We start from the raw sequence: 18,420 nt of genomic DNA on the forward strand, positions 1-18,420 counted from the left end.
CTGGCTCCTGGCCCCCGCTGCCAGCCCTGCGTCCGCTCGCCTGCGGGCAGCTAGCCGGGCCCGGGGCGTCCCGCAGCACGTCCCCACCACGGGCGGGCACCCCGTGGGTGCGCGAGCCGGGCCTGCGGCCGCTGTCAAAGCAAGACGCTCAGGACTGCTGAAAACCTGCGCTCTTACCAGGCATGAAGTTTGGCTCTTCTCTCCAAAGAGACTGATAAATGAATTAAAATTCACTTCAGAGTGTCAATGGGGATTGCTTAGTAAAACCTGTACTGATACATTTAATTTTAATGATTTTTACAGAAATAAAAGATGAGCCATCAGAGCTAAGGCTGACCGAAGAAGCAGGGCATTATTTATTATGGTTTTAAGGAAAAATGTTCTGGAAGTTCTTCTCTCTGAATACTCACGGCTCTCTTTTCAGCGCTCCTCGGGTGACTTGCCCATGTGCATGTTCAGTTATGTAGCTCTAGTACAAAAAAAAAGAAAGTTTTCTTATTTGTTGGCGTTTTGTAGATTTTGTTCCACTTGCAATGTTTAACACTGATTAGCTTTGACTCAAAATAAAGCCAGCCTGTGTGGCCGCCAGTGCTCTTTGAGGGAGGTGCAGCCTCTCGTCAGGGCCTAATTCGAGAGTCCCAGATGTAGGAGTTACATGATGCAGCTGAGCTGATCCAGCAAGCGGTTCTCATGGAAGAGGCTGGGGCAGAGCCCGTCCCTCCGGGTGCCCCTCCACCTTCCCCGCATGCTCCTGCCCCGTGCAGAGCTGTTGCGGTTGCTGCTCGGCTTCGCGTGCCGGAGCAACGTGCTCTGGGCTCGGGCAGGCGCTCGCAGCTGGGCGCTGGGCAGAGCCGTGACTCTCCCCGTTGCGGCAGCGGGTGCTGTTCGATCCGCTCGGCTGCATCGCACGGGTGCACCGGGGTGCAGCAAGCAGAGAGGCGCGGGCGAGTCCGCTCCGCCTCGGGCTGCAGCTTAAATACCTGAGAACACCACATCTCTGATGGTGTTGTGTTGCTTTTAAATGGTTTCCTGAATTATTGCATGTCTGCAGACCGTGATGGAGCTCCAGTGTTTAGAAAGGGAAAATCCTCCTCTTGTGTCGGTGGAATTTTGCCCTTTCTGTATCCGATCACGAGTGATCTTTGTCTTAATGGCAGCGCATAAAAGGTAGTGCTTGAGTTCCTTGCTGCCCAGGCCGTGGTTAACGTTGCGAACGCTCCCTTGCAGGTTAACGAAATTTACCATGACGAGTCCTTGGGTGCTCACATCAATGTCGTCCTGGTGAGGATAATCCTGCTGAGCTACGGAAAGGTAAGCAAGGCTCAGTTAAAACGGAATTGAGATCTCTTAAATCAAGTCTTTTATGACCTACGTAGTTATTGGTTTCATATTTTAATTCATACATTGTCCTTAGAAGTCCAAGAATATAAGTAACTTCGTGTTTGATAAAGAATCTGCATTTATGGGGACATGTATTTGTTTATTGTGTGAACTTCAGACTGGGAAAATGATTGCAATTTCTTTGGGGTTTTCTCTGTCCCATTTCAAGTGTCCGCTTAGCTCTGGCAGTCAATCTTTTTAGATTTGTTTGGAATAATTCATGAAACGTTGTGGGGTAATGACCATCTTGGTTCCTAAAGGAAATGTGAAGTATTGTGGTAGAACTCTGTATTTGTAACAATAAACACATGTAAGATTAGTTCTGCAAGATGCTGAGTGCTACAGACTCATTCCAAGAACTCATTTAAACTTGTGCTTAACATTAGTGAGACTAAACATGTGCTTAAAGTTAAGCGTGAGCTCTGTGGGACAAGGGCCAGAAGGCAAGAGCCTTGCAGATCAAATCTGTATTTAAGAATTCCAAGTGTTTCCTTGCTGTTTCCAGGGAAGAGGTTACTCTCCAGACAAAACTCTGGTAGAGAAGAATTAAATGCTACATGGTTTTCAAAAATATTGAATTGCTCAGTACCTATGTCTTATTTTTGCCAAATCAACATCAAATTCCATGGAAACAGGAACAGGGCATTTCAAGTATATCGATAGAAGTTATTGGTTAAGGACAGACAATTTTAGTATTCTCTGGTACAGCAGCATGTGCAGCTGCTCAAAGAAGAGTGTTAAAATCTAATGTCCCTTTCTGTGACTGGAGTTACTATCACTTGCATATTCCTGTAATAGTCCTCGTTTCTGCAAGACTCCACATATGCTATGCAAACTGCTGAAATGCTGTCAACAGAGAGTCAACTCAGTGTCAGTGATGCACCTCCACTGACGTTCCCCAGTTTACCCTGCTCGACACTGGTTAAGAATTGTGCTCCCTGGTGCAAATAAGGGAGCTCTGAGTTCTAGTCGGGGCTCCGCGAGAGGCCGGTTACCTGGATTTGGGATAAATCATTCTGTCTGAGCTTCTCCATCTGCGAGCTAAACATATACCAGTCCTCCTCCTCTCTTCCCACTGTGATGTAGATGTTGGTTAAGTGTTTTGGACAGACGTAAAGGTAAAAGAGGTCACACTTGCCATTTTGTGATCCAAAGTTCACGGTGTGTGTAGTTGCATTAAATTATGAAATAAAAAAAAATCCTGATGGGTGCTGTGATGACAGCAATTTGAGGGATTGCAGATTGGCTAATACTTCTCCAGAAAAATCAGATATGACAGTGGTGGCAGAAACCAGCAGAGTAAGAAGAGAGGCTAGTCACTTCTTTGCTGTCTTTAATCCCGTAAGTATTTCCAATTGTTATGCATGCCCATGTTTAGCTGTGCAGATTGGCACTGGTAGCAGTCTGAACTCTGATAACTTCTGCTATTTTTCTGATGGAGGACTATACTACGGTAGACCTTATTCCACCTTAGGAATCTTTATTTTTGTGGGAAGAATAAAGCATTATCCACTGATAACTTGAACGATATTAATCTCATACTAATCTTATTCAGAGAGGTAGTTTTTGTGCTTTAGTGGTTTAGGTGGTAGTGAGGTGCATGGGATGGAACAAGGACACTTTCACTTCTTGATGGATCTTTGGCCACAACAAAAACAGGTTGCACTGTTGCAGGTAGCACTATATAATCTGCTTGCGGATGACCGACTTCTGGATTCTAGATCCGTAGTCCAAAATAGACAGCATTTTTGTTCCTGAGTTATCCTGCTGCCTTCAGCAGGACTTTACATGGAATAAGGTGCCATTCTAGTATCACAAGAGAGCCTTAAATAACTATGAATGTCACTTGCATTTCCACACCTGATTCGTATGTACACTACAGGCACTTTATGGCTTTCTGAAAAAGTAGACTCTTGGAGCTCCTTCACCTGATGGTGTGGGCTCTGCATGCCTTAGCTGTATGAGAATCAAGTTTTTTTTATCTTAACATTTTAAAGCTCCTGACCAGAGCTCCTGACCAGAGGTCTAGTAAAGGGAAGCAGAATATGAGGAGCTTTCTGTTCAGAGTATTGGGATTATTTGGCACTGGAGAGGCAGGGGAGAAAGGTGTATAGGTCTTATCTTCTAGACCTGTTCTGTGGAATTAGAACAAAACCTTCAACATTTTATTATCCTGCTAGAGTACAGCAGCACTAACGTTTTTCAGAAATACATATTCAAAGTACATAGTAAAAGAAAGGGTGCATGTACAAGTTAAGACAATACAAGAATAAAGCAGCCTGCTTGGCTTCACAGTATGAAGACATTATCCCAGAATCTCATTTGAGTAAGCCTTGCCTCTAAAACCTTGCAGCTGATATCTTCAGACTTGTTTGCTTCATTGTAAGCAGTTTATATATATTATCAAGGGTGCCATATAAATAATCATAGTAATTGCATTATGGTTCTGTAATTGGTGAAGTATGTACCAATGATGTACTGCTCTTCCTTCAGGTTTATGACAGCACTCTGGGCTATTGCAAATTCTCCACCCCTAAACAGCTTTTTACTCTATTGGTTTTTTTTTAAAAAAAGAGGATTATATTATTTTATACAATATGTCATCTGTTGATAAGGATAATATGGACAATATTTTGGTTGCATAGCAACCAGCTTTTCGATGGTCGTTACTTGATCGTACTCCATTCCTTGAAATGTACTTATTTTTTAATATTTTCAAATAAACACAGCTGTATATTCAAAAGTTTCAATAATTTCATTAGTTTCCATAATAAGATGAAAAAACATAACTGGAGTGCAGGAAGATGTTCCATGGTGATGACATGTTGAAATTGCTTTATGGGCGAGTTCAAGAAATCTGAAACCATTTTACTGAATTAATGCTTTGTGTAAGTTATCATCTCTGCACATAAACAGCGAGTCTGGCAGGTTGATACCATTAAAAAAGAGCACCGCGTTGGATGGTGGCACAGGAGCGTGTTTTGAGGAAAGGGCCGTATAGAGCTGTACTGTGCGGGGTGCACTTGGGAACAAGCTGTGCCTGGAGCTACCAGGCCTTTCCTGACTCCCCACTTTTCCCTTAGTACGATGAGCGAACGAACAGCATTATCTGACGTACCACAGGGGTTGATGTGAGGACTTCAACCATGCTGGGCAACTGCCCACTCAGTTACCAGTTCCACGAATAACATAGAAAAATGTCCTGCAAAGGCTGCTCCGTGCTGCAGGAGCTACTATGGATTTCTCTTAAGCATTTTCCTTTCATTGACTCCCCATATCAGAGGCTTTTTTGATGTGGGGAGATACTGCAAAGAAGCAAAACAAGGTACGTACGGTGCATTTTTTTTCTCAAATGGGAAAAAGAAGAGGTGGCTTGCTTCTGCCTTTTTTGACTGCAGTAGTAGGAAGACTGGTTTCAAATTTTGGAAGCTGCAGATACATTTCAGAAGAGTATAATTCAATGTTTAAGCAAATTATTCCATTTAGACTTATTTTGGTTGTAACAGCTCTGAAATCCAGCTAGCTCTAGAATACTCACAGAAATAAAGCAACCACTATCACCAAATGCAGAGGAGGTGGCAAGAGATGAGCTGAAAATGGATGAACAAAACCCAACTGGTTGTAATAAAATTTGTTTGGAAACATATTTAAATCCCAAGCACCACATAAAGTTCTCTCATCACCTCTTTGAGGTGGATGAATAAAGATTATTATTCCCATTTTACAGCTAAAAAAACAAAGACGTTAAGTGTTATTTTCCAAGGCCACGCGGAAGGTCACTGGCAGACTGGGGATCAGAACTCATAAATTCCTGGCTTCCAGCCCCCCACACCATCCTTTGACAATGGTGACTTTGTGTGAAGATGAACTGCCCCTACACAGCGGTAGAGAAAAGCACGCACATTACCTGTGATGGGTTCAATTAATACAGTTAATAACGAAAAAGTTTCAGCAAGACTTTTGCAGGAACTGCAAGCATTTCAATAAATGCAGCCACTGGGTGAGTTCTTGGCTCCGTTAAAAGTCTTGCCTGGGATCAGTTAATGTTGTGAACGTTCACATATGGGCCACCTGTGTGACACAGGTTTTATGAGAGCTGCTTCTTGGGTAGCGTGAACGTGGCTGTGCAGGGCACTACTGAGTCCTCGCCTGGCGCAACGTGGATGCCTCCAGTCAGCCGTGTTCAGACTGGAGTGGGGTGGGATGGGATGTTTGGCCAAATTGAAAGAGGAACCTGACCAGCAAGGCAGGGCAGGGAAGGGGGGAAAAAACAAGTGGTTTTAAGATGGCAGTTCAGGGAAAAGGTAATATGACATGATTGCCCACAATGTCACAGGATGGGGCTGTTAGCTGAGACGAGCACTTCAATCGGGTATGTCTGAGTTATTAGCAGAACTCCTGCTGCCTTCATTTGGGACAAGATTTTACCTCTGATCTTTTCATGAAGTGGTGCTCTCTTTATCTCTGCTCTCTGACCTTTTCATGGCTAAGCATGATGAATGCAGGCAAGATGTTCTCAGTTCAGCCAGGCTGGAAAGCGGTGGTTTGGTCTGTGCCACCTTCTTCTCTGTTTCCCAGAAGGTAGCAGCAGGGATGGAAGGTCAAGCCAGGCTTCTTATCCATGAAATCAGGTGTTTGACCTGGCCAGTTTGCTGTCACCCTGGTTGGAGGGAAAGGCTCACTGCCCTCCTCATCTCTGCTTGGCCTGGGAGAGGCATAGACGCAGGCTGAGAGCAGCTGTGCCTGGCAAGGCAAGGGAGTTACTGTATGGTAGATTCACAAAATCACAGAGTAGTTGAGCTTGGAAGGCACCTCTGGAGATCGTCTACTCCAACACCCTGCTCAGAGCAGGGTCAACTAGAGAAGGTTGCTCAGGACCTTGTCCAGTTGGGTTTTAAATATCTCCAAAGATGGAGACTCTACAACCTCTCTTGGCAGCCTTTTCCAATGTTGGGTCACTCTTAGAGTTAAAAAAAAAAAAAAAAAAAAAAGTCTTTTCTTATATTTAGTTGGAACTTCCTGTGTTTCAGTTTGTGCCCATTGCCTCTTGTCCTTTCACTGGATACCACTGAGAAGAGGCTGGCACCATCTTCTTTAGTCCACCCTCATCAGATATTTATACACATTGATACGATCCCCCTCGAGCCTCCTCTTCTCTAGGCTGAACAGTTCCAGCCCTCTCAACCTCTGCTTAAATTAGAAGTTCACTAGTGCAAGTTCTGGGGTATCTTAGCTTTCCGCTGCTGTCAGTAGGTGCAGAAGATGCTTAGAAAGAGCCTGCAGAATGCTGCACCTTTCCCAGGTGGGAACTGTAACCTGCCTCTGTGTGTGTTTTCTTGTTTACGAATGCTGTTTATTGTGTGAGTTGTGGAGCACCCAAAAGTATCGGCAGGGATCAAGCCCTAATCTTGCAATGTGCTGCACAAACATGTCTGAAGATAGGGTTCTTGACCCCAGTCTCTGGTATCTCCGGTAACTGATTCTGCACAGGCTGAGTTGCATGGCCAGGACTTGCATATTATTTACCAGTTTGGCTGCTACTTGTGATTTTGCACTATTTTTCTATGTTTAGATTAGGGTGGGGATACAGATGAGAGAAAGATGTTGTCCCTCTTGTTTTAATCTGGATAAACTGAAGAATTGCCTTACTTGTATATTGGACTCATAGCTTGTAATTTTCCAGTGTGATTTGTTGGGACCTTGGAGAGTGTAGAGCTGGCTGATAGTATAAACAGTGCTTTGTGTTCCTGATCTGCTTACATTTATACAGAATTAGAGACTGAAAAATGTTTACAAACTGCCGCCATAAGAAAGTATTAGAAATCCTTTGAATGCAAAACACCAGTTTGCTGAATGAGATATTTTGGTTAGTTCTGTTACCATGGACACTAGATAATTCTTTTTATTTATTTTTTGCTTGTCTCGTTCAGGGTGACAAAAGGAAATAAATGATCTAATCCAATATACAATAAACAATAGAAATGCCAAGTAGAAGTAATGTAAACAGTGTGTTTTGTAGAGACGTTACCCATTCAAGAAGGGAAAGTTATATTTTAAATCGTGTCCAAGTGTATGCAGTGCCGCGCTCCAACTTTTGCCACCATAATTTGAAGTCTAACAAGTTAAGTGTATTTCTGCTCCTGGAGCTCCTGAAGAGCAGCAAAGCCTTCCCCGTTGTCACTCTTGGAGCACCACCTAATGGATGAGTTAGGAAAGGTCCTTTTCCAGCAAGCTTCTGACCAGCTTAAATTTGTGTTCTTATCATCAAGTATCTGCTTATCAATGTTGTTGCAAAGTCATAGCCAGTTACACCAAATGGCAGATACATAAAACTCTTGGTCAAGGAAAGCCACCGTCATATGTTTGATGAAGCGTGTCCTTTACGTGCACTGGCAACTGGAACATTCTTGAAAAGTTTGAGTAGAATATAGACTAATTTTTTCTCCTGAGAAAACCTTGCATTTGAAATTCTTAAAATTATTTGGCATATTTCTTATTTTCCAAACTATTTGCATGAGTATTTGAAGGAAATTCAACTAACTTCCAGTACAGGTTCATAAATGACTTGTTCTTCAGTGTCTTCCTAACAGAGAACAGAACATCTCGCTGAAAGCTCCCTGAAAGACAAGACAGCTACAAAGAAAGCTCTAAGGCATCTGGATCTGTGTAGCAACGGCCTTCAACCATTTCTTACTGCCCTGCTTTGCCTCCTGAATCTGTAATTATTCTATTTGCAGCTCAGCCATCTTCTTTTTTTGTTTCTTTTTTTTCTGCTGCTTCCATCTAAGGAGGAAGAGAAGTAGAGAAGAAGTGAAGGCAAAATCAGACAAGAAGGAAAATGGAAGTCATTAGTAGATACCTTTTTCGCAGAGCAAGACTCTCAAGCTCTCCTGTAGGGCAGACTGTCCTCATAGCCCTCTGTGGTGTCTCCCCATGTGGGGATGTCCTCTCGGCCAAGGCCTTTCCGCTCCTCGGCAAACGTCTCCGTCTGTTTCCATCAGCAGTTCTCTGAAATGCCCACAGATTTTTCTTGCTGTGAGAAGGAAAGTTTCTCTTTCCACTGGCAGATTTCCCGCTGGTCAGCTGAGTAATGCTCTCCACAGGCCTGCTGTCCTGTTTGGAAAGAGGTCCTTTTCAGCCAGGTCCTAGCTCCCAGCCAGCTGCAGGACTTGCATGTTCCTGGCAGCGTGGGCCCATTCCTGGCCAACAGTAACACGTACACCTCTTCTCCACATTCAGCTTTTGCCTGCTAGCCCCCAACCTTTCTCTGTTCACAGCCTGACAGAGAGGGATTTTTCCTGTACTTGGAGTCCTTGTTGTACACAGTTCACCTCTCTTCCTCTTTCTCCTTCCATTCACTTTGTCCATTTAGTATGAGGCTGGGATTTTCTGAGTTTGGTGAATATTTCCTATTGACTTCCAACGGAAAATATTATCAAGTGTTATCTGGGATCTCTACAAGAGCAAATTTTTGACCACAACTTCCTTCAAAAACATTACCTCTGCCCTGTCTCATGGCAAGCAGTGTGTGGTCCCATGATTTCCTAGGCACCCTTCTGGCAGGACAGCAGGATTTATTTCCAAAGGAGGGGGCAGCAGAAAACGTGATCAGCCAGACATATAGAATAAAAATCATTTTAGAGCTTTTCAATATAAAAACATCATGCCTGGCTCAGGAAACCTCTGAGCCAAAGACCACTAGGGCCTGAGAGATTTTTAGGGGGAAATATCGCTCTACTTGCTCCTCTCTAATTCCCTTCCCTTGGCCCCCCTGTTGCCTGCTGTGAGTCAAGGATGTGTTACGTGGGTCTGTGGTCTGAACCAGTGCAACTGGTAAGTTCTTAGCACAGAGGCAATAACTCGGATGCCAGACCGGCAGTTCCCTGGCCACGCGCCATAGGTGCCCTTCTGGTATGGCACCACTTCAAATGACACGTGACTCGGGACAAAGCTGGGAGATCCCCATGCAAACGGTGACACTCTGCTTATCCGTTGCCGTTGGTTGCTGATAATGGATAGCAAGATAGTGAAGTGGTGTTTCTGGTGAGAGTTCTTGAGCTTGGGAAGATCCCAGCAATGTGCCAGTGTCACTATTAGTAGTGCTGGAGCCCGTCTGATTTGGAAGTCCATGGCAGGTTGCAGAAAGTGGATATTCAGGTGAAAGCTCTCTAGGAACCAAGTGGGCTTCTCTTTTCAGCTGCTACATTACGGTGAAGAAAGAGAAGGGATTTGTAGACATATGATATTCATGCTCTGTGGACTTTGAATATAGGTTGGGTTTTTCAAATTTTGTTTTAATTTTTTATTGCAAGTGGTTGGAGTTTTTCCTCTTACTCCTTGTATATCCTCCGCACTGATGTAGGACCTAGAGTTCCTATTCGTATCTGTAATAAGCACATGGACTCTTTAAATATTTGATTTCCTACTGGGTGCCTCATTTCCTACTCTTAAAGAGCAGTAAGGCTGAATTTTAGATGTGTCACTTTTCTTATGTTAACATCATGTCATTGGCAAAGAAATGGGGCCTTCAGCTGGAACATGTTTCACAGACTTCTGTGCTTTCAGTTTCCCCTCTAATACCAGATGGATTTTGTTCAATTTCCCCAGCATGTTGCATGCAAAAAAGCACAATGCTCCGCATTAACCACTTAGTTTTATTCCCCTTTGTTTGCTTGAAGAGAAACTCTGAAATCACTGTTTTGATAAACAGGCATTGAGAGGCACTTGGACTGAACCAGTGGTTTTGCTCTCCATAGTGGACTTCAGTAGACAGCGAAAACAGCTGTCAGCTAATGCCAGATGCCAGCGCAGTGCCCAGACTGTGGGAACTGCTGCATACGCTGCAGCAGACTGATCTCTTCTCCATGGCAGGTTCAGCGTTCATCAGAAAAGTGCTGCAAGCTGCTGCTTTAGTTCTTTCTGAACCTCGTTGTCTGCTTTTGAGCTGTAGTCCACTGGCAAAGTTTTCAATTTAGAGGTAGGGAAGAGATGACAGTGGAAAACTTTATGATAGTGATTATTTGTTGGAAATCACTGTCTTTTTTTATATTCCATTCTTGTTTGCTGATCATGCAGAGATGTGTTTGCGAATAGTCGGATACCCTTAAACAAAGCACATGTTGGTAATGCATTCCTATTGTGTGTTTACTGGTCAAAGCGTCTTATAAAATTTGATGATTTTTATTTGCTAGGAAGTATAGGAGGTCATTATGAGAAAAAGAATTATTAGCCAGCAATTTTTCCATTATATACATGTCTTGAGGTTTTTGCAACTTCATTTTACCAGGTTCTTTGCCATCTAGAATCTCGTGGTAGGAGTTCTCAGTGGGCTTCCTGATGGGATTTCTCTTCTGAAGCTTTGAAGACACGAGATCAAGGTGGAGATGATGTAGATAGTAACATCCACCTGTGGTAAAGAAGCTAAAGACGTCAACAGTGGTCAAACCACAGTCTTGTTTAGCTGAATGGAAGTTTTGCTTAAAGGGTCAGGATTTTACCCTCTAGTAGTCAGTCAGAGTTTGTTTATGTTGTTCTTATAAATACCTGCAGATGTAATAAAGGCACCGTAACTGTCCCATCATTTTAATATGGTTCTATTTCCATGGGAATTATGGCTGGAAGCAGCATGATCAGGCATGGTATTACATTACAACTGTTTCGTTCCACAGTGGTATCAGAATCTAAGCTGTCTCTCTATTTGGTCTATTAATTTGCTTTTCTGAACATTTGCAGAATTGTAATAAATAACCCATTGTTGCCAAAACCAGACCTCAGTTTGGCAGACTTCTCTTTTATCAGTTCCGGTTGTTCTTCCACCACCCTTTGAGGATTTTTCTTCTCATGTACTGCACACTCTGGGTACTCAGTTGTGTACTCAGCTAGAGGACACATCAAATGCATCTGCATTTAAGCATAAGCTGTATTTCTTTTCTCTTATTTTTGGCCCAGGCTAAGTTTTGCTCTGAAGTAAGTATTGCGGAATGATAAATGCTTATAGTCTAGTATAGGCATCTAAATTGTAGTGGTTTGTGTTATGATTACAGCGTTGCCATGGTGATACAATTTTTGCAAATGAAAAGCCAGGGGTCATATGTGTAGCTCTTACAAATCCTGGAAGGCCTGGGGTGGGTCAGTTAGTCATACATTTTATAGCATCCCACATACAATAAGCTTTTTTAAGTCTTAGTAATGCACAATGATAAATAGCATTTGTCAGGAAGCCTCAAAAAAGTGGTATTTTACAAAAAAGCAAATGTAATAGTTGGACTTTAAAATACCTTTCTCTTTGCACCACGCCTAATACACGTTAGCTCATTCACATCACATCAGCTATGCAGCGACAGTGCAGCACCCACGTAATGTGTGGTTCGTGGGGAGGATGGCTCACCAGCCTGGGGCGTTACTTGGGCTGTGTTCTCAACGGTCCTCAAATATGCAACGGGTTAAGGAAAATGCACTTTAAAAGACATTCTTTGGCAAAGTCCATGTCTGAAAACAATGGTTCAAGTACAGCTGAAAGAAGTACCCTTAATTTTTACACTTGATAGAACATCCAGTGGTGTTCAAAGGTCCGACAAAACAGCCTTAACAACTTGGTTGCACGGCAAAACTGGCTAATGAAGCATGGTTGTATGCTTGCAGTCTACCACTGTTCCCATTTGCTTTTCTTGGCTAGCAGGCATTAGCCTTCCCCACCTGGGACTAGTCTAAGCTGGCCAGCTGCCACTGCAGTCCCAAAAGGGGCTACGTGCTCTATAAGAAATGGTATATCCAGGTTGGAAGTGATGGTGCAAACTGGTGCCAGAATGGCAGAGAAATAATGCATAATGCACAATACAATATCATTTTTGTCATTAAAATCCACATTGCTTTTTTATTTCATTATATCATGGAGCTGATGAACAAGTGACAGAACTCATATTTAATATAACCTTGGATATAAGCTTTTTTCTTACTTTCTTGATCCAGTAAATTTTGTTCCGGAAGCATAATTTTCTCTTTATGAAGAACAGAGTTTTAATAGAAATGGAATGTTTGATCAAGTGCCTGAACAAGTAGGGAAAAAACTGCCCAAGCTTAATAACAATTGCTGTCTTTTTTCCAGTCCATGAGTCTAATAGAGATTGGGAACCCTTCTCAAAGTCTGGAGAATGTGTGTCGCTGGGCCTACTTGCAACAGAAACCTGACACTGGGCACGCAGAATACCACGACCATGCTATCTTCCTCACAAGGCAGGATTTTGGTCCATCTGGCATGCAAGGTAAGGTGTGCATCAAGTTTTACTGTGTAAGTGTCAAGACTTCTGAGCAGCATTTCTGTTCATCACTTAGCAAAGCCAATCTTGCAAAGTCTAATCATGTATCCTTTGCTTAGTTTTGGTCAGCACTGTTTTTTTCCCCAAGAGCTCTGCACATAGCCATTTTCTGTTGTAACTCTTTCAGTTATTATTTTATCCTTTCTAACTAATAGAATTATTCATTGGATCATTTCTTTGCTCTTACTGAAGCCAAACAAACGGGATCCCTGTGTAAACAATCCTGAAATTTCCCAAAGATTAAAGAATAGACTCTGTGTTTAAAAAGTCTCCAAATAACTGTTGCAGTGTTCCAGCGGGATTGCCAAGAAATATTGTTACGGAGAAGTCTGGAACGGCAGGGCCAAGTACAGTCCCCTACTTTTTCCTTTTTTTCAGGGCTCTGCCTCCTGTGAAATCAGGTTTGTTCACAGGAGGGGATAAATCTACGGGCTTTCCTGTTCATTTTGGGTTGGCCAGGTCTGCTGGCAGCACGGGGCTGTGGCTTTGCTCGCCTGTTCCCGAGGGCTGGAATTGCACCCAGCTCATGAGCTGGCACACGGCAGCATGCGATCACCTTTCCTCCTGGTGCCTCACGTACTTGCAGGAGACCAGGTGCAGAATGGTCCTAGAGGAGATAACAGTGTCTTGATGAACCATGAATATAGTTTAATTTGTTCGACAGACTCGTTTCATGTATTTTATAGATGAGGGAGCACATTATTAAATGTTTGGGGCAGAGGTCTCTTGTTACCTTCCAGAGGAGCACTTCAACTGTAATTGTGCCCCAGCGGGGAAGAGAGATGTTTGTACTCAAGCTTCTCACGACGTTGCCTTTCTGCACTTGTTCATTTTCTGGGACATGCGGTATTTCTCACAGGCTACGCTCCAGTCACTGGAATGTGTCATCCTGTTCGAAGCTGCACGCTCAACCATGAAGACGGTTTTTCATCTGCGTTTGTGGTGGCCCATGAAACTGGACATGTGTGAGTAAAACTACGGTTATCCCCTATCTTACTTTATGATGTCTTTGGCCCTGACAAATATCTGTGACATTGGTAAGATACAATTTATGTTAAGAAACAGCATTCAGGGTTAGCCCTAGCTTCGGTTCTCGGCTCTCTCATGGCTTTCTTTATGATCTTAAGTAAGTCTTGTAATCACTTTGTATTTTGGTGTTTTCAAATGGAAAAAGGAACTAATACCAAAATACTTTCCAGGGCTGCTATGAGACCAGATTCAGTGATCTATTATAGTCTCCTGGTGGAAATGTAAAGTGTTTATTTTGATGAAATATGAATTCTTTGAGTCAGTGGAATACATGATTCATAGAAAGCAATCTATATTAAATAAACCCATCTTCTGTATATGTTATCTCTGCTAAAGAATATAATACTGTATAGAAACAAGGTGCCAAGCACTGACATTACAACTATTCTATATATTTCATATTAAAAAATGCAATTATTTTATTTATGGTTGTGATTAGAACCGATGGCAGGCAGTAGTTGTCAGAGCTTTGGTTTCTTCCAGAGCGTTTTGGTTTCTGTGTTTGCAGAGAACGCCCACTTACTTCCCATTTTTTTCTTGGTAGAATAACAATTCACAGAAGGCTTTCCCCAAACAGTTTCAATCTATTATATTTTCTCTAAGAAAGTCTGCAGGCAATTTCCTGGTTTTCGTATCAGAAATTATTGAGGGCTTTAAACAAAAAACATTGCCAAAATCTGTAAAATCTCCCTGTATATATATCTTAATTAGACAGGGATGTAGAATTGATACCCAGATGATATTTAGTTCCAGAATTTTTGAATTAGGATTAAAAAGAATATACAATCAGGTTTGAAGAGATACCACTGAAGATTGCTTGTAACCTCTGATATCACATTGAGCTCCAGTCTATTAATTTAGATTAATTTAAGGAAAGATATCTCCAATGTTAACCAAAGAGTGCCCACAGAAAAATGCAGTATAAGATCCAAACAAGGAGAGGGAAAAATATATTCATAATATAGCCAAAAAGGAATATAAAGATACCTGTAACTTGGAGTAATTTTTTAAAAGCACTGGCACTTTGTTTGTGTGTGAGTTAGGCTGGGATGTGGTGCTGCCACTGGGCAATAGCAGGAGCAAGTCTAAACTAATCTCAGTGGGCCCTTTTTATTCCACACCAAGAACTAGTCCACAATTGCAAATTAATTCAAATTAAGCTAATGTGTGGTTTTTTTTAAGTTAGATAAGTTACGTTAAGTGCTGAATAGCTCCAGGTAGGAGTATGAATACACGTCTGTTAATACTCTTGGGGAGTAGACTAGATCCTTAATCCAGAAATGGATTCATTTAGGCACAGATATTCACAAATGTAGATGTGTGCAGAGAAGTCCAAACAAGGCATTTTTAGTCTACTTGGAAAGTAGATTAAGCTAATCACGTGGAAGTGCTTTGAAGGGTAGGTGCTTCTGTGTGGGAGCTACTACAGACTAGCCTTGTTTCCCATGACTTTCCTCCCACGGGCAAGGATGGGGAGACTTAAGAACCTGGTTGCCCCGACCACGGGTGGCATTTGGGATTTGAAGGCCCTGGGCCCTCCGAGCTGCCCTGCGTGTAACGGTGCTCGCTCTCCCTCTGTGTGGCGCAGGTTGGGCATGGAGCACGACGGCCAAGGGAACAGATGCGGGGACGAAGTGCGTCTGGGGAGCATCATGGCCCCGCTGGTGCAAGCTGCCTTTCACCGCTTCCACTGGTCTCGCTGCAGCCAGCAAGAGCTGAATCGATACCTCCAGTGAGTAGCTGTTAAGCTGCCTCTCTGCTTTGGCTAGGAAGCATGTAAGAGCAATTCTGCACGTAGTGTTTTTGCATTACGCTTTTATTGGTTACTCAAATGTAGTTAAATAAAACAAAGAACCTTCCCCCTACCCATCCTATCAGGAAGAAGATGTTTTCCCAGCAATTGCAAGTAATAACACAAGTTCCCAATTACTGTGATTTCAGTCCACTTTGAATTGTTCTCAATTCATTTAATTGACATCTGTTCATTTTCTCCAGGTTGATAGTATGTAAGCTTTCCTCCCTGGATTTACGAGAAGGCGCTGTTACTAGTCTCACCGCTAACTTTCCTTCCTCCCCAGTATAACCGCTCGCAGGAGAAGTGCCTCTGCTCTTCAGTGGTGCTGGTGCGTTTCTTATGGCTCCCAAAGTTGGCTTGAGCCCTTCATTGCTGATGATACCTGCCAATGATAAGATGGTGCTGCTTAAAGAGGAAATTTTGCTCTTTATAAGCACTCAGAGCTTTAAGAGATACCTAAAGAAAGTGTATGGTTCTGGACCTTGTTTTTCAGTGCTTACTTTTCCTATAAGAACCCTAAATGCAAAAACCATTTTATTCTCCTTTTAACAGCTTTATCCATGTCCCTTGCCTTCTCTTTGAACATGACCCTTCAGGCACTAGACCTGCATCTGAGTTCCCTGACAAGCTTTGATTTTAGTCATATCTTTGCTCCTTATAGAAAAGATCTTCCCCTTGTTATGTGCAAGATGCATGCAAAAAATATGGGGAAACTGCTAGCAGAATACACAGCAAAAACAGAAAATGTGTAGGAAAAAATGCAGCAACATGCCTGAAATAAAAAAGCGTCAGTCTTTTTGTCAATATTTTTAATTGAATTAGATATCTTAGGTATGGCAATAAAGACTAAAAATATTGTCAGAGACGTGTGATTGTTTCAATTAGCAAGATCCTTCAGAGCTTTATCCATTAAATAAAAATAATCTGGCCTAGAGGGCGGCTTCACATTCTTTTAAATAAAGCTTCTTTTTACATATAGCAAAGCAGAATGACAGTTTGAAGTAAATCTAACCGCAAAATTCTGCTTTCAGCTGTTGGTGTCTTCACGGCAACCTGAATGACTGCCAGAATAGAATTGTGTTTGGTGTCCTCGTGTATGTTAAATAACTCAGAGACATTTCAGAGATACTGCCTACCACGTTGGTCTTGGGAATTAACCAATGACTGCACCATCGGTGACCATCCGGTGGTATTAGCATCTGTCCCCAGCTCTCCATGAGCCTTAGCCAGATACGATTCTAGTACGTATACTCACTGTTAGGACAACAGCAGAATCTCCCAAGTTCCTCACACGGAAAGGAAGCTCTGTAAAAATGGTGGCAGGAGAGGCAGAGACAGGGGACAAGCCTAAGGGTTTAGTGCAGGCTGAAAAGTACTCATGCTTGTAAATGAGTGCCTGCTTCTCTGCAAGGGCACAGCAATATTGCAAGCTTAGCAGTACTCTTGGCTGGTTACCTTGGCTTCTACTTCTAAAACTTGCCTTGAAAGACAATTGCAGACAACAAGAAATTCCACAAATGGAAAGTTAATTAAACTTTCTTTTCTTCTTGGTCTCATCCGGATTCTTCCTTTGATTCCTTTCACATAGGGAACCTGGAGACTGATAGGAATTTACCTGCAAGTGAAGTGGAAATTACAATGTAGAGGCTTCAGAAAAAATAGTTAGAATCTATTAAAGGTGGATACAATATGATTAAGTTTATGTGAGCATAATTGCAGTATTAACTGCTCTTTATGACCAGTGTCTGAGAAGTCGTAGGCTGTGTTTTGTTTGGAACAAAAAGGCACTGAAACCACAAACACTGTGCAAGTCTCGCAGCCCCATCTGTTACTGTAATTTTTGCCTGTTGCAGTTCCTATGATTGCCTGCGTGATGATCCTTTCGAACATGACTGGCCTTCCCTTCCTCAGCTGCCAGGAATTCACTACTCCATGAATGAGCAGTGCCGTTTTGATTTTGGTTTGGGCTACATGATGTGCACAGCTGTGAGTACTTAGCTTGGCTTCTGCTCTTTTTCATCCAGGAGTGTTGTAAGTGTCTCTGAAATGTCCTTAATAGGGACTGTGTAGTGAAGCCCACAAGGAAAGATGTTGCGCCCACTTAACTTTAAGCAAGAAATAACAGCTGGATGTTGACAAATAAGTTATTTTAAGTATCTCCTTTTTTTTTTTAAACTGAAGTTACAGAAATGATTATGCTGTAGTTTCATTAATAGTTCGAGACTTCAAGCAAACAAACTTGCTCTGTTACTGAGCCTCCTATTGCTGGCAGCTCGTTATTTTGTTACAGAACTCCCATCCAAATGAGAAGAAGGATTTAGTGTCACATCTTGCACTGCTAACGGAGGGCACTATGCTTTTATGTTCCAATTTTATGGGAAGTATGATGCATTTTGATGCCTAACATGTGCAAAAAAGCGTGACAGCGAGTAGCGCATTTTGCAAGGACCCTTGATGATATGGTTGGCTCTCTTGTGCCAGGAAAACAAGAGACAAAGTCTAAATTTGCAAGGCAAGATTAGTGCAATTTTCAGTGGATTGGTCTCAGAGAGGAGAGTCTTCCTCAGCAAAGCTGTGCCTCCCACCTCCAGCCCCTCAAGTGGGACAAGAATATTAAATGGAAAGAGAGGCTTTCAGCTGGTGCGGCAGCTGCTAACACACAACATTCCTGTTTTGATTCTCAGCTGCAGGAATATGTGGGATGAGTATGTCTCCAGATAATGGATGAGAACCTCTAAAGCATCAGCTGTAGGACTGTGTCTGGACACGATTCCCACTGAGGCTGCCTTGGGAGAATGTCCCTGCCAGAGGGGGCCTGTTCTTACAGCAGTGCCCTGGAGTCTGGGAGGCTGGGGAGCTTTTAATCCTGCTTTATTCAGAACAGCCAAGAGCATGTTGAGG

At 42.7% G+C, this 18,420-nt stretch overlaps 1 protein-coding gene and 1 long non-coding RNA gene across 2 annotated transcripts in view; one reads left to right on the plus strand and one right to left on the minus strand.

The window, feature by feature from the left end:
• The window catches only part of ADAMTS2 (ADAM metallopeptidase with thrombospondin type 1 motif 2), a 182,683-nt gene that overhangs the window by 130,833 nt on the left and 33,430 nt on the right, over positions 1-18,420 (plus strand). The window contains exons 5-9 of the mRNA XM_064521062.1: positions 1,228-1,311; positions 12,485-12,641; positions 13,555-13,660; positions 15,313-15,456; positions 17,373-17,505. Coding sequence (XP_064377132.1) covers positions 1,228-1,311; positions 12,485-12,641; positions 13,555-13,660; positions 15,313-15,456; positions 17,373-17,505 — 624 coding nt within the window. The remainder of the gene's footprint in view (positions 1-1,227; positions 1,312-12,484; positions 12,642-13,554; positions 13,661-15,312; positions 15,457-17,372; positions 17,506-18,420) is intronic.
• Positions 7,268-8,393, minus strand: LOC135329982 (uncharacterized). The gene is made up of 2 exons (XR_010391695.1): positions 8,240-8,393; positions 7,268-8,163 (listed from the first exon to the last, which is right to left on the minus strand). It is a non-coding gene; the product is annotated as an uncharacterized LOC135329982 (long non-coding RNA).

The sequence above is a fragment of the Dromaius novaehollandiae genome, chromosome 15 (genome assembly GCF_036370855.1).
Source record: "Dromaius novaehollandiae isolate bDroNov1 chromosome 15, bDroNov1.hap1, whole genome shotgun sequence".
Taxonomy (NCBI): Eukaryota; Metazoa; Chordata; class Aves; order Casuariiformes; family Dromaiidae; genus Dromaius; species Dromaius novaehollandiae.